Here is a 16,162-nt window from a genome sequence, read left to right on the forward strand (position 1 = left end):
CCTGTTCCTACAATATTCTTCCACCAAAATATAGAGCGGAGGATGGTAGCAAGCTAGCAGTGTGAACCAATTTTAAAAGTTGAGATTTTATAGAAACAAAGTGCAGCTTACATGTCGAATTTACCCGAAGACGTCGTCCTGTGAGGTGTGTAATGTTGGCTGACAAGGGAGGCAGCATTAACGGCCAGGTTTTTGAGCAGAATGTGGGGTGACGTTCTCCATACTGAATGCATCGGGGCCAAAATTTGTTGACCAAAAAGTGTTTCCCATGGTGTGTCTTCACCCCACTTTCTCACCAGGGAAGAAGAAATGTGTACCTTTTTGTCAATTGCTTTCCTATCGCTGTTTTTTTTAATGGTAAAGAAATGTTTTGAAGACTTTTACGGGACTGGAAACATCGAAAGTAACCTTGCCTCCTAGCCGTATCTCAAACCACAAACGTCCGTTGAGTCTACAGTGAAGCTGTCAGGCTATACATTTGTCTACTTGTCATGTCACACTGCCAGGGACGCATATTTTTAAGGTGATACAACGTTTGGTACACAACACCTTTTGGCTAATTAAGCTAGTTAGCACCGCAAATGTTTTTAATGTATTGGCACCAAATCCCATACACGTTTCTCTGTCTGTGTCTGTGTCTGTGTACATTTTTCAGCATGTCGGACGGCGAGTCTATCAAGAAAATGTTGCGGTCTGTACTGCAGTCCAGCAAGAGCGGCGTGTCTGTCAGCCGCCTCCAGTCGGAGTACCGGTCGCTGTGCGGAGAGAACATCCCGCTGAGGAAGCTGGGCTACCCGACGCTGGAGGACTTTCTCCGGAGCATCCCCTCGGTAGTCCGGATGGAGTACCGCATGGGGGAGGTGAGGGCCGGTTGACTTTGAGGACGCTTTCTCACCTAACACTCCGTTTGCTTAGTCTGAACCAGTGTGACTTTGATACTTGTTTATCTTTTTTTCCGTTGTTACTGATTGGCTCAAAGGTTGCCTGCATCATTAGTAGGGGCCAATATGCCACTTGTTACTTTTTTAAGTTGAATATTATTATTACCGTAACATGTAAGTTTAACTTACGAAATTTGATATTTAGCTTGTCAAGTATGTATGATTTCACATCACTTGACTGCAACTCTTTCTTTGGAAAATTCCAACCAAAAAAATGCAGAGTGCATCAAACGGTGTTTGTCTGGGCTTTTCCAAATGTTTTTAAAAGTGTTTGGTGTTTGGCCACGATGTCACTAAATCATGAAGGAGGAGTAGAGTACATGAAAACACTTTGGCCTAACGAAGGGACAACACAAACAGTTCCTGAGACTAAACAGTCATTTCCATCAAGTCTTTTAAAGATATGAGAGCACAAATGATCGAACACCTCTAGGATCATGTGGTAAAGATGGTTAGTTGATGGCATGATCTCTACACTTACACGAGAGTAACTGTGATCCTGTTGATTTATCATATTATTTGACATGTTTCTTGTCCAGGCTAAGGCCAATCTTTCTGTTTTTCTGGTGTTTTGTTATAGCCTAACCGATGACTCTGCTCTGTAGTTGACGTGCTTCGCAGCGGTGTGTAAAGAGACGGCCCACATCGCTGAGCTGGTGGCCAAGCAGAAGAATTCCAAGAAGCCCGGTCGCTCCCAGCTGGTCAACTGCAGGTTGAGATCCAAACCCTCCAACCCCTACATGCTCAACGGTAGGAGACACTCGGGTGTTACTTGGAATTGCAGCCTGCTTTCTTAAGCTGTGGGTGTGTCTGTGGTAGGGCCTCCGCATCAGAGTCTGACTTTCTTGTTTATTTCCCAGGCTGTGAGGGTTTTAAAACACCTAATTCAGGGTATTTTAGGCTTTTTCTACTAAGCTGACCTCTTTCCTACTAGTGGTAGTAGAGTAGAGACACAAACTTCCAAAATCCATCATATTCAGGACTTACAGGGATTCAGACACACAGTGATACAGTGCTACTATTTACTAGTATTTGCCCCAGAAAATAAATTCATGGCACCAGTCAAACTGAAGTAGTACATATGAAAATTCAGAGTTAGGGGTGAGTATCATTGGTTATTTTTCACAGATTGAGTTCTTATGGGTTTTTGCTTAGTCAGCACAAGTGCCTTTTGGAAGGAGATGTTACACGTTTTGGAAGATTTGTGCAGAGGGACATGCAGATATATTGGGACGCCAATGTCAGCCCACAAACATTTGCATTGGCTCAATACAGTGTCATATTTACAGATATGATTGGTGGTTGCAGATTGTGATAAATTCATGGCGAAAAGTGTTAAATATGGTTCCAAACATCTTGTGTCATTTGGGTCCTAGATGAGGATGCTTGATGGAACCTAGTTCAAAAAGTCACTAAAGTACAGGGACACTAGTAGGCTTGGGGCGATATCCAAAATATAATATTGCGATACTGTCCTGCCAAAATATTGCGATATACGATATCATCACAATGTTTTTGTTTATTCCTTCCATTTTCTTTCCTCTGTTTTTTTTTGGGGGGAGGTGTTTTGTTTCCAAATAATTTCCCAGATAATATTGCATATTGGCCCCAAGCCTAGGCAGAAGACACACACATACACTTAGGGTGACAGTGCCTTTGCTCAGTATCTTGCACTGTGTTCCAGCCTTCCCTAATAGGCGGTGGAAGTCTTTTAAGAGTGAAAGGAGCTAGAGCCGGAAAGATGTCCCAGATCACTATTCCTCTGAGTCTGTTCCCACCCTCCAAAAAAGCTCAGACAGGCGTATTTTACCAGGACAAAACCTCTCCCTTGCTTACTCTCATTCGCCACCGTCTTGAGTTCTCTCCGTCTCAAGTCTTTTCTTATCTCGTCTTTTCACTCTCTCCTCTCCTCATCTCTCTTTCTCGTCTCTCTCCAGCTATTCAAGACATTCAGCCATTGCAGGAAACTCATTCAGCCTATCATTCCTCCTCCCTTCCTTCCTCCGTTCCTCCCCCACCGCCCTGCCCTCCTCTCCCCATGCCTCTCCTCCTCCCCGGCCTCTGCCTTCTCCGTCCCGCTTTCCCGATGTCCGCCTCTTGTTTCCCCGGCTCCCTCGTTCCTTTGCCCCCCCCTCCCGTTTCCTCCTGCGTCCTCTGTTGCGTCCCCCCGCATCCCGTCCCCTTCTCCTCGCCCCATCCCTGTCTCTCCCCTTTCCTCCATCCCTTCATCCCTCCCTCCATGCTCGCAGTGAGGCCCAGGTCCTCCCTCCGCCAGCCCTCGCCTCACGGTTCCTCCGGCTGGTCGACGTCCCGTGCTCGCCCCCACGGCGGCTACGGGGGCTTCAGCGCCTCAGGAGACTACAGGTAGAAAATATAACCCAAATCTGTGTAAAGCCTGACGTCTAATAGTGAAAAGCATGCTGTTTTTATCTGAAAAATCCATTTTGAAAGTGAAAACAAATTAAAAAAGAAGAAGCCAAAGCTGTGTTGTCTCTCCTAACATCGTGGTCTCTCCTAACATCAGGCAGCTGGACCAGAGGTTCAGCTCCATCACCCCCGTCGAACACAGAAGACCGGCAGTTCCACAAGTCTACAAACAACCTGCTACTCAGCTTGACAGGTGAATATAAACACCAAGCGGACAAAACTTTAAACTTTAGCACCATCTGCTCTTAGACTGACCCCTTACCAATTTCAAAAAGTCAAGAAGGGGAGATGTATAGTAGATGATGGGGAGGAGACAAGTTAAAGAAGGATGTACTTAGCCTTGAGACAGGTTGAACTGTTCAAATATTGTGTCAAAGCCTATTCTGACAAGCATATAATTTGTGATAAGCTGTGACCTGTTAAGCTCCATGAAACAAATACAAAAGCTTAATATAGTCTTATTAGTTACTTAAAGTCCTGTAAACTGGTTTAATCAGAGTTTATCATTAGTGCGCCTGTGGGATAAACAGATATAGATGATCAACAGACAGCACATCATGAAAGGGGGAGGTGCTTCAATGACCTCACCAACTGAAAGGAAACTCTTGAGTCCAGTGAGCCATCACACATCTCAATATGATTTCGGAGTCAATAGATGTAGATGATCAAAAACAGCCAATCAGGAAAGGGGAAGAGGCTTAAATGACATCACCAACCAAAAGGAGATCCAATGAGCTAACACACATCTCAGTGTGGTTTCAGAATCAATAGCTGATAATAATATGATTGTGATATGATTAATAGTTAATTATGATTAATTGTCATACTGAGATTGGTTATATCAGTTGATATAGATGATGAAAACCACGGACCAACCTATACTAGCTGCAGCTAAAAATGAAATGGGCATGCCATCGGATGTTTGCATTGTGTCATATCTTGTTGCTGTAAATGGCACATGAAGATGCTCCTTGTAGACACAAGTTTTCCCCACTGTGTTGCCAGCAGGAACGAGAACAGATTGACAAACCACCAGAAGCCTTCAGGTATGTTGCCTTCTGGTAAAATCTATAAAGTAAGGTCTCGGGTAAGAATGGAATTTTGAAATTTAAGCCCTGTAGGAACTAGGGCTGGGCGATATATCAATATTATATCGATATCGTGATATGAGACTAGATATCGTCTTAGATTTTGGATATCGTAATATATGGCATAAGTGTTGTCTTTTCCTGGTTTTAAAGGCTGCATTACAGTAAAGCGATGTAATTTTCTGAACTTACCAGACTGTTCTAAAACAGGGAAGGAAACCCTGTCTTTGCATTTTATTTTGATCACAGTCTTGTTTTAATGAAAGTGCTTGTGACATCTCACATGTGGCTTTGACTTACAACTGAACATTTAGCCCACTTCGTAGAAAATACCGAGATATATATTGTGTATCGCCATTCAGCCTAAAAATACCGAGATATGATTTTTGGTCCATATCGCCCAGCCCTAGTAGGAACCCTGCAATTCATGTCACTCATTTGTATGTAGTGATGGGAGTCGTTTTTAATTGCACAGAATCACCGGCCACACTAAACTCATCAGTGTTTCTCTTTTAACCTTGATTTCTTCCTCTCCCAGCACCATCGTTTGCAGAAAGGCCCTGTGTTCCAGCCTCCAAACCCAAACCTTCCAAGGTACAGAAATACTTGTCTTGTCCTGATTACATCCCTGATTACATGTGCTGTGCAAATGTTACGACTTATTTAACACTACGAAACACAAACTCTCCCCTCTCCCCTCATTCCGCCAACAAATACCCATGGGGAGCAAATCTCACACACAAGTTGGCTGTACTTCATACAGCTGTCCATCACCATATTCCTTTTCCAATCCTGGCTGACTGGCTGTGTCTTCTTCTCTGGAGCCATGGCTGTGTGATATGTGTCAGCAAGTGTCTGTGTCTGTGACAATGTTATGTGAAGGCAGTCTACCAGGTCAGATCGCCTGTCTTTTAAATCGAAATGGTACTTTCTAGTGTTAAAGTAAGTAAGATGATTTTCCGGTGAATCCGATTTTACAGCTTGCGGTACAGTCTTCATCATCCTCATCACACTGTTGTTCTGAGGGCATATGGTTAACCATATGAGTAATCATATGTTTCATTTGTTTAATGAGTTCAGTGTCTCAATTGGTGTTTGACTGGGTTTTGATGATATCGAATCCAATATTTTTGGATTGAAGCAAAAATTTTGAAAAAATTAAAAGTATTTAGTCTTGGTAGGTTGGGAAAGCCTCTAAAATAGCATTTAGATCATAGGATTCTCAAACTCTATGTTGAATAATAATGCAACATTCATGCACACTTGTGGAATCTGATCAGAAGGAAAACACCAGTGTTGCACCAGTGTTGCGTTCAATCAATTTAGGTTTAGGGCTTTGCATTGACAGCCAGTGTAGTATTGATCAATTCTACAATGAACGTGTAAGCAAATAAACTGCATGATAATCATCATGTTGGAAGTGGATGACACTGACTGGCTGATATTTCTATGGCCATCCACCATGATACATGGTATGCCTTGACATCATGTCTTCACGGTGGCGTCTGTCTGTCTGTCTGTGTAGATACATTCTTATGAACACAATAACTCAAGAACAATACATGATAGAAACTTCTCTCTCTTCTCCAATCTCAGCCCAATATATTGGCAAGCTGATATTGGTTGAAATCTCTCAAAGGATGAATACAACAGCCGTCTAATTAAGTTTAAAATTGTCTTTTCTAGTGTTCTCGTTACTGATCTTTTATGTAATGCCTGTGGCTCCCCCCCCTCCAACCCCTCGCTGGGTCCAGCCCATTGTCTACGACCCGGCGCAGATTCAGAGCAGATTAACTCAGCTTCTCGCCAAGTACTGCAGCGGCCTGTGGCTCTCCAAACTCCCAGTGGTCTACATGGAAATGTTTGGCCAACAGCTTCACCCCCAGGCACTCCTAGATGTGGAGAGCTGGACACACATCTGCTCGGTGAGTCAGTAACCTGCATATATAGACAGAAACACACATGCATACACACACCTACCAAATTTCAAACCTTCCTTTTTTTTTTTTTTTACATACAGACACTTCAAAAACACACAATCAATACAGGAAATAGAGCTGGATATGGTAGGAAGGTTTTTGTTTTCATACCAGCTCAAATTTACACTCAATTTCAGTACCCGTTCTGAGCAATATTTTCTTTTTCAATACCTGCCTTGAGAACATATTTAATCATGTGATAGAGAAAGTTATTTTGTGCTAATTTATGTGCCATCTTCTCTAAATGGAATCACACCAGTTAGTTGATTTTGATGACAAAATACTGAACTAAAAACAACAAAATACTGTCACCTTCTGTAGAGTACAACATGTGGTGATATCACCTGGCACCAAAGACCAGCCGATAGCAGATGGTCAGTTCAGTATCATACTTCTCAGCATTAGGTGTCAGGCTTCAACACAGATTTGGGTTTGGGGTTTAGTTACTGTTTAAAGGGGAATGCCATTTTCAGTAGTAAAATATTTCTGTTACTGTTAAAGTTATTTATCTATGTAGCTCTCTCTCGCTCTCTTTCATTGACTATCGTCTTCTCCGTCTTCTGCAGATAGAGAAAACACCCAGCACCAACCGAACTGACCGCCTGGTCTACCCCCCTCTCCCTCCCAAGCCCTCTACCGGGTCCACAACCGGCACCACCGACACCACTCCGAAATCACCCACCGCCCCTAGCGCTATCCCGGCACCTAGATCTCCTCCAGGTCCCCAGACGCCCGAAAAACCACCGTCCACCGTCCTCACCCTTGCCCCCGCCCCTAAATCCCCAATCTGCCCCAATAGCCCCTTGGCCAAACCGACGTTCATTTTCCCCCCTCAGCCTGTCAGCGACTTTCCAGGCCAACCGGCGTTTTCCGTCACCTTGCGCAGCCCCGCCCCCAACCCAGCCCTCGCTCCCCGGCTGCCCTCCTGTGCCACCCGGGCCCCCGGCTTTAGGTCTCCCCCGAACGCCAAACCCATTTCGCCTGCCGACAGCGCCGCTTCCGATCCTCTCTCATTTCAAGTCAGTCCCACGTCTTCCATCAACCTCAGCCCCGTCCGGAACGCCCCGCCCCTCGCCCCCACCTGGAGCCTACCAGCAACAGCCGCCACCCCTCCGCCCTCTTCCCTCCTCCTCCCCAGCCCCAGCGTTTTGTCTCCCTTTTCTGCCAGCCCCCCTCTCCTCTCCCCCTCGAAGTCCCCCTTCTCCCCCGCCGCCAACCCCGCCCCCGTTTCCCCCTCAAACCCCTCCGTGTCGGCCGACGTGCGGCAGAAACTGAAGGAGCTCCTGTCCAAGTACAGTCACGGTTTGTGGGCACACGCTTTGCCCAAACTCTTCACGGACACGTACAAGACTCCGTTCCCCGAGCATGTCCTGGGCAACCTGTCTCTGCTGCTGGATATATGCACTGTGGAGTACCCCATGCCGGATGACAAGAAGAAGGTAGGTGGATGAGAGGGCAGGGGGGTGTACCAGGGTTAAAGGAATAGTTCACCTAAAATGATTATCTTTTAGACCTAGGCAATACACCTGAGCATCAAGACTGCCTGCCTGCCTGGTTGTCTCTAAATACTTGTCTTTATTAATATGTCTCTATTGACTATGCACTTCTCCCATGGTCAGGCTATCCTGTATAACTTCAGTATAGAAGACTTGGGCACCACAGAGAGCCAAGAGCCTAGTCCCTGCAGAAGCCTTCCCTCTGGACTCAAGGTCCTGGGCTCCGTGGTCCCTCCGCCTCTGGTTCTGCCCTCGGAGCAGTATCCCTCAGTGCTGGTTACTAATGCCAAGAACAGCAATGCTGTTACAGTAAGGTAGGACATACATTTTCGTACTAATATGCTACCCTACCTGTTTTCAGTTTTAATTTGAAAATTGCTCACTCACTTATACAATGGCTTTTTTGGAGCCAGGTGATGTCACCTTCTATAGAGTAGAATAGGTGGTGATATCACCTCGCACCAAAGATCAGCCAATAGCAGATTGCAATTTCAGTAGTATGCTTTTAACCATTAGATGTCAGATGCTTTTTTACATGTTGTAAAGTGCCATATATTGTCAAGTTCTGCCTGCACAGTCTACATAAACATTTCCAATTTGAAATAGCTTTAATGTTAGCACCTGTTGACATTTTCTCTCGCTCTACAATGCCACCAACATCCTAACATCTGAAAATCCATGCGCTCTTCCTGTTCAGGTACGTCGGTGGGAACTACTCGGACGCTCAGGAGGCCATGGAAGACGCCATGTGCTCGTTCTATAGCCAAAGCCCCGCCCACCAGCCCCTGTCCAGCCCTGCCATTGGTCAGCTGGCAGCAGTCAGAGGGGAGGAAGGGGACGAGCTGGCCAGGGTCCAGGTCTTGGAGGTCATGGCCTCCAACAAGGTCAAGGTGACTTGTATTGTTCGTTATTTTACTCATATTTTGGAAATAATTGAATGGTGACGGAAACGATGCTTGAACTCGAAGGAAGACATAGGTACAGTTTGTGTTTCTGTATCAGGAGAGCTTTTGTCTGTGTGTGTCTACCAGGTGTACTATGTGGACTATGGCTTTTCTGTGGAGACTAGTCGGACCAATCTGCTGGAGCTGCACCAGGACTTCCTCTCTCTGCCCTTCCAGGCCACCAGTGTTCGACTGGCAGGTACATACCAGCTATAGATATTATTCTAGGACTTATGTATGTAAAAATGCAACAGTATCACAATAGAACAAACTCATTCTGCTCTTCCAGGACAAAAAGCTTCGACCGGCAGGTACATAGAACACTGTATTTCCCTCTCATTTGGTGGTTCCATCTCTCCCTCTCCTGTCCTTCCTCTCCCCTCCATCCCTCTTTACACTCCTCCTCCTCCCAGGCCTGGAGTCGTACAGCTCCCATGCCTCAGTCCTGTCCTGCCTGGACAGCTTGGTAGTTGGAAAGATCCTGCTGATGGAGACCGTGGAGCCGTGTCATCAGAACGACATGCCTGTGGCGGTGCTGTACGACACATCGCAGGCTGATGACCTGAACATCAACGCCGCCTGCCTCAAGGCCCTGCAGGACAAGGACATGGACAACCCTCTGACTGTAAGTATGGTGGTCTTAGTGTAATAGTAATGTGTGGGTGGGGAGCCCTCTGTTAGTATAGCAATTTGTGTGAGTGTGTGACAGTTAACAACCCTCTCTATTAGAATAGCACTGTAAATTTGTCATTTAGACACCACTAAAGGGGTAATTATTAATAATTTTCATACCTACTGTGTATTTAGGTCAGCCAGTGAGTGGCGCTGTTGTACCATTCTCAGATTAGTGAAGCATGTGTGGCCAATGTATGTCCAAATTCAGCCCAATATCCTCACCCATAGCCTCTGTATCCTCTAGGTACCGTTTTTAGCGAGTAGCGCTAAACAGATGTGTGTGGGGAAACGCAGGTCATGGCTACTGTTGCTGCAAAGTGACAGTCGAAAGCCTGAAACGTCACTTCTAGAACTCTGTGCTGCTCCGAGTGTCACCGTGTTTCTTTTACTTTGATTTAGCTACGGTGGCCCTCCGCAGCTGGAAAATGTAAACGCAATAAAGATCCATCATCTGGCCTTAACCCTTTTATGTGCTCTGTTGCCTGTAGGTAAACTCTACCTATCAGGATGTGTGTGTGACCAATGTGTGTTCGGACGGAATCATCTACTGCCAGCTGCCCTCCAGAGGAACGGCAAAACTCAACATGTTACTGGACAAAATAGAGGCCTTCTTCATCTCCCAGGTACACAAGACATTAGAGTACTGTAATACCTCCAGTGAAAGCTATGTTCCAGATCTTATTGACTTAACCTGTTAAATTCACTTAAGTCATGAAGGGGAGTTGATGAAAGGGAGGCGACAGGTTAAAGGAGGATTTGTATTCCTTCAGAATTAAAATGGGCTACTCAAGGAAGTAGAGCTCACTATTTGGAAGGTCTTAATATGTATGTTTGTGTTTATTTCTACCAGGTGACGTCAGAGTCCCTGGTGTCCAGGCCGTTCAGCGGCAAGTTCTGTCTGGCCCGCCACAAAGGGAAGTGGTCCAGAGTGGAGGTAGGAACGGCTGGAAGACGCTGTAACCTGAAAAAATTGGGAAGTTTTTAGTAAGCTGACCAGTTTTAAATATCTTGTTTTTATTTGTTAGATCACCAGCCTGTATGGCAGCAGAGTGATGGACGTCCTGTTCGTTGACCTGGGCGTACCAGCCTCTGTAGAGGTGACTGAACTCCGAGAGATCCCCCCTCCCTTCCTCAGCGACTTCACCGTCATCCCACCGCAGGTCAGTTCTTCTTGGTGTGTGCGGTAGTGTGCGTGCACCTCAATAGAAATCTCCAGCCATGGACTGCTAGAGTAGCATCCTCTCCTTCCTGTTTTTGATCCCTATGAAGCTGCAGTGTACAGTACTTTATGGAATAACGGATACTTGACTGGATGGATGCTTACTCTTTTTAATACTCTTTTTAATTTGTGGATTAGTGGATTAGACCTTAATGATAGTGAATGATGTGTGAGATCCAGCATTGATACACTGACTGGCTTAAGGGGGCACTGTATCAATTATCTGAAGAATCACCTTTGCATTCCCTAGCATATCTCCTCCATTACATTTTCTAGGAATTAAAGAGTCGTCTCCAACACAGTGAAAATATTACTGTTCTCACAGCTTTGTGGAAAAGCCTGTCCTAGGCTTGCGATTAAACAAGTGACGCTTCTAAAGACGCTAATAAAACGTTGAGAACGTGTCTAACAGTGATTGCATAATGCCAACTGTTATTGGGAGACGGTCACAAAAACACATGAGGGTGTATTGTTTTATTGTGTGTCATCTCTCTCCCAGGCAATCAAGTGCCGTCTGGCCGACCTGACCGTCCCGGCAGGAGACTGGCACCCTGAGGCCATCCTCTGGCTGAAGGAGGCTATCCTCAGCTCTGTAGACTGCAAAATGAAGGCACACACTCGCACACCCCATGGACTGTATCATGAAGTTACACACACAACTCAGCTGAACTTAAGCCATATAATTCTAAAGCTATCTTTCTTTTTTAATTTCTTCCTTCCTTCCTTAGATCTTGAAGCTAGACCAGGACAAAGAGGACAGGCTGGTCCATATGTACCTGTTTATCGGTGCCGACGGTCAGGAGTTGGACAAGAGTATCAACCATCAGCTGGCCCGGTCAGAGTTGTGGCAGAAACTCACAGAGCAGAACAACAACACCACCGCCATCACCAACAGCAACAGTGTGGACGCAGGTAAAGCCAGCATCAAAGACAAATTCCCCGTTGAAACAAAATCTCAGACGGTTCACTCACTATTTGTGTACATGAGTAAGTCTGTCCAAAGTTAGAAACGCTTCAGCCTGTGACTCTTGGCTCTCTCTTATAACCAGCTTTGGGAGTGTTTTGTTATCTAGACTGACCTACCAAAGATCAAAGGAATAACATAGAAATCCTGTTTATAGAATAGATTTTCTGTTCAGAAGTAAACTGTCTACATCAGGTCTGACCAGAATTTGCCCTTCAAAAAATTAATTTCCCAGAGTGGTAACATATTCTACGCCGGACAAATAATCAGTGGTCGGACAAAAAACACAAAAGCGAGTTTTTCAGCAATGAAGAAAGAAGGCTTATTTTCTCAGCTTTTAAACCTTGTAATCCCTCTTTAACAGGGTCATGAACCCATTCAACACATAGATGACTGCATAAATATTTGTATAAATATTATTTTAGTAACTAGATCCATCATCCCTGTAAGTTTCAATCCCCAGAACACCAGTTATATGATGGATATCATGAGTTGTAGGTTTTCTCCGCATCAACCACAGTGGCTTACTGTAATACTATTGTAATGCAGTTATATTTGATGCTTGTTATGGAGTATATTGCCAAACATCTTGATGACTTTTGTATAAGCTAATAAATAATCAATATCCAGTAGCATCTTTTTGGCTGTCCACACTACTTGTCCACAAATTTCAGCACCCATCATCGACAAAAATATTATTTGTGTGTGTGTGTGTGTGTGTGTTTTTTCCCGCAACTCCACAGGTGATCTCAGTGCGCTGGTGGAGAAGTTGTCTCTGAGCAGCCCGGCCCTGAGCCCCACGTTCAAGCCCGCAACCCAGGCCCACCAGGGAGCAGGGGAACCGCCCTACATTCCTGCCCCAGCCAAGACCACCACGGCCGGGAAGAGGCCACTGCCGATGCCTCCTCCCCTGGATCTCCCCCAGGTGGGCGGGGGAGGGAAAAACTCTTTTCTCTAGGGGTTCGCTCGGCACATAAGGGAATTATTTTGCATCTGTTCTGTCTTTTGGTTAAGAGAAAGGTTTAAATCATTTGTCCTGTCTCTACTACTTTGAGCACTTGGGGCCGCGGTATACACACTGTTTACCTATTGTACGTTTTTGAATTGTGTTTTCTGTGTTTTAATGTGTAAGTTGCACTCCCTCTCTCTTTAGCCCGGTCAGAACATGGACGTGTTTGTGCCGGTGGCCCTGCACCCTGGCTACTTTGTGGTGCAGCCGTGGCAGGACCTGCATAAACTGGTGGTGCTGATGGGGGAGATGATCCTCTACTACAACCAGGCTGGGAGCACCGCCACAGCCACGCACGTCCAGAAAGGAGAGGTCTACGCTGCTAAAATAGACAAGAAGTAGGTGGCATGCACCATGGAAGTGCATACCTGCAGCTAACACCTGTCACATTCATAGAATTTGATTTCACAGAGTTGCAGGATTTGGAAAGAGACATTTCTGACAGTGGATTACACCGGGAAAACTAAAACGCCTTTTGTTTGCTGCCCGCACATATATCTGAATTTTGCAGTGACTTTCCAATGATTACAATGCTCCAGCCGGTCTAACCTAAGGCCTCATTCTGCCCAGTTGGCACCGTGTGCAGGTGAAGGGGGTTCTGACCAACGGGCTGGTTTCTGCCTACGAGCTGGACCACGGCAAGCATGAGCTGGTGCGCTCCACGCAGCTCCGGCCTCTCATAGAGGAATTCAGACAGCTGCCCTTCCAGGCTATCACTGCACAACTGGCTGGTGAGTCAGATAATAGTTCTCTTTCACTGGATATCACTGGAATGTGTTACAGTTAATCATTACCTTTCCCACTAATGGATAATGCCATTCCTAGAAAGATTTAAGAAGACTTAATTGTCACTTCCCCCAGCTCCTTCTTTATCCTCCTCCTCTCCCTCCTTTGTATTTAGTAGCTGCAGGCCTTCGTGTATTTCGATATTTGATGCAAAACGGAGCTGCTCGGGTTTCCTGAAATCCTAACCCCGAGCTCCCCGTCTGTCCACGCGCCTCCTCTTTGCCCTCTTTGCAGGCGTGGCGCAGCGCCAGTGGTCGGAGGAGGCCTCCATGGTGTTCAGGACCCACGTGGAGAAGCGGGCGCTGGTGGCCCTGGTGGAGAGCATCCAGGAGGGCCCCGAGGTCAAGGGCGAGCCGCGGGAGCGCCGGCTGACCGCGTACCTGGTGGACACCGGCCAGGACGAGAGGGACGTCTGGGTCCACAATATGATGGTGGACGTCGCCGGGGAGCTGTCCTCCGCCGCCTAGGACGGCTGTGAAATGACTCAGTTCTGACTGTGCCTGTTCCAAGTTAGTCTCCCCGCTTTTAACCAGGAGTTGTTTGCAGGTCCTCCTCATTTTCTAAGGATCTTTAAAGGCTGGCGAAAGTGCCTCGTAAACTCTGGATACCGCTTTCTAGATCTCCCTCCCATCCTAAGACTTTTTAAGGAGCCCGCTCGGCACAGTGCTCGCAAAGACTCCAGACTGAAGCTCTGTAATTGTACTTAGTTAAAGAAGAGGTTTTTTTCTTTCCTGAATTTACGACCGGTGGTTGTATCTGTCCCAAAGGAGCGCACTGCGGCCATAGAATGCAGTTGTGCTTAAAATTGTTATAAAAAGATGGACAGCGGCATCAAATGGTTCTCCTGCCAGTCCCAGAAGTCGTCGTTTTGTAATGAACCCAGACATTGTTTCAGCGTGTGTGTTTTACTGTATCTCTCTGATGCGTTTCTCATTTTCTTTCTTTGATCAACACAAACTTTTGTTCCTTGCAGTTAAGCCATCTGTGTGTTGTATATTTTGTTTATTTATTGTTTATTAATGTTATTTATTACTTGTTGAATTGGATTTTTTTTTTCCCATGTGGAACTGATTTTGTTATGTTTGCGGTGACTTTAATGCATGTAATTGTGTGGCTCATTTTGCACTTAGTTTGTGCATATATCTTTTACATTTATTAATTCAGCGTAAATGACTTAACTGCATGAATATACATAGTTGTTTAAGCCTTACAGATGCAGTCCCCTTGTTTCACATTATCCTCTGTTACTAGGCTGAAGAGAGCGTTGTGCTATTTCCACTGTTGTTTCAAAAAGCTGTTCTTTTGTTCGTTGTTAAAATATATGTACTTACGAAGCCTTCCAATGAGTTTGTATTTTGATTGAAAGCGTATTACTGTCGAGTGTATTGGATTGAAGCGTTTAAAACTGGAGAAAACCGTGTGCGAGTCTGCAGAGATGCGCTGGTGAAAGCAACAGTTGTAGTGAAACTTGTAACTGCGGGAGGTCCATTATCGGACAGTGTCGAATGCTGTAAACTCTCTATTGAACTTATTTGTCGCCTTTCTTTCACAGCTGTTTGTTGACGAGATGGAGATCTGGGCTGCTGCTAAACACAGATACAAGGCGAAGAAAAGAAAATGGGGAAAACGGACCGCAAAGTTTACAAATTGCTCCGGCGTATGAAGTTGACATGCTCCGCGCATGCTTAAGAAAATATCGCGTGCCTTGGTAGAACTGTTTAAAATATGTCATTGACGGACTCTGGCGGGGTTCGTCGTTCAAATTAACGGTTAAAAGGGGTAAGAACAAGAAGCGTGTCAGACAAGCGTCGTGTCCGACAACGGGTGTCTCGCGAACGGTACTACTGGCCGTCCGATAATAGACGCAGCTACATTGCATGACATCACCGGAGTGACAGGGCAGCCGTGTGGGGGGAGGACGGAGAGGAGGAGGAGGATCTCGCTCCATAAGTTTACTTTGCCCTTTGCGGGAGAGGAGTTCAGCCTCCGCCAAACCCGCCGCGAGACGACTCGAGACCGGGTGGATAAATAAAAAAACACTTGTGCGAACTTTTCCTATCGGCTCCTTCAAGGATTATCTGCGGGTCATGGACGGTTTCGTCTAGTCGAGTTTGGCGGAATCCCGGCTTTCTGTGCTTGCACCAAAGCGGACCGAGCAGTGCGACTCCAGGCGGCTCTGAAGGAAACCATATCTGGTCAAAGTATTCGTTGCTGTCACCCGGCGGGACCGTCCGGCTATAAATAGCGCTGGAGGAGGTACGGAAATAAATGCAAAATTATACCGCCGGCAATAAAGCAGCCAAATTAGTGAGGATAACGCTTCTAGGTTGAAATAATGAACGGGATAACTCATTTGGATTGGGAAAAACAATGCCAAAAAAGTGGTTTTCAAACTGGGGCCCGGGAACTTTCTGGGGTCATTGAGTGTGTGTGGAAGGGTGGGGGGGTGTTCCAGGGGGTTTCCAGGAAAAATAAGGAATAGTTTAATTTCACTTAAATTTTTAGTTTCGTCCCATTTAGAGAATGCACAACAGTGGCTACTCTAATCATAGGGTTCCATGTCAAAGTTACAGTAGGCTATTGATTCTACAGTAAATCATACTACAAAACTCTAAGCAAATGGGTCTCCTTAGT

At 45.8% G+C, this 16,162-nt stretch overlaps 1 protein-coding gene across 1 annotated transcript; it reads left to right on the forward strand.

The window, feature by feature from the left end:
* Positions 1-656: 656 nt before the first annotated feature.
* Positions 657-13,995, forward strand: tdrd7a (tudor domain containing 7 a). Its single transcript, XM_071534040.1, has 22 exons — positions 657-860; positions 1,547-1,691; positions 3,191-3,305; positions 3,466-3,561; positions 4,374-4,414; positions 4,995-5,050; positions 6,211-6,381; positions 7,002-7,195; positions 7,613-7,874; positions 8,055-8,245; positions 8,629-8,821; positions 8,963-9,074; positions 9,289-9,500; positions 10,039-10,173; positions 10,401-10,484; positions 10,576-10,710; positions 11,269-11,379; positions 11,498-11,669; positions 12,477-12,658; positions 12,887-13,080; positions 13,313-13,473; positions 13,763-13,995. Exons 1-22 carry the CDS (start codon positions 657-659, stop codon positions 13,993-13,995), a joined length of 3,399 nt encoding a protein of 1,132 aa, XP_071390141.1.
* Positions 13,996-16,162: the final 2,167 nt, after the last annotated feature.

The sequence above is a fragment of the Centroberyx affinis genome, unplaced genomic scaffold, assembly GCF_046629955.1.
Source record: "Centroberyx affinis isolate AG114_WGS23_722 - 3 ecotype Tasmania unplaced genomic scaffold, CSIRO-AGI_Caff_v1 ptg002479l_1, whole genome shotgun sequence".
Lineage (NCBI taxonomy): Eukaryota > Metazoa > Chordata > Actinopteri > Beryciformes > Berycidae > Centroberyx > Centroberyx affinis.

Excerpts from the sequence above, each read along its gene's own strand:
- tdrd7a (XM_071534040.1), top strand. The coding sequence starts at position 657 with ATGTCGGACGGCGAGTCTATCAAGAAAATGTTGCGGTCTGTACTGCAG. Across the intron at positions 7,196-7,612 it reads CCACCGTCCACCGTCCTCAC|CCTCTCCCCCTCGAAGTCCC; the intron begins CCTTGCCCCCGC and ends CAGCCCCCCTCT. Across the intron at positions 10,174-10,400 it reads AGGCCTTCTTCATCTCCCAG|GTGACGTCAGAGTCCCTGGT; the intron begins GTACACAAGACA and ends TATTTCTACCAG.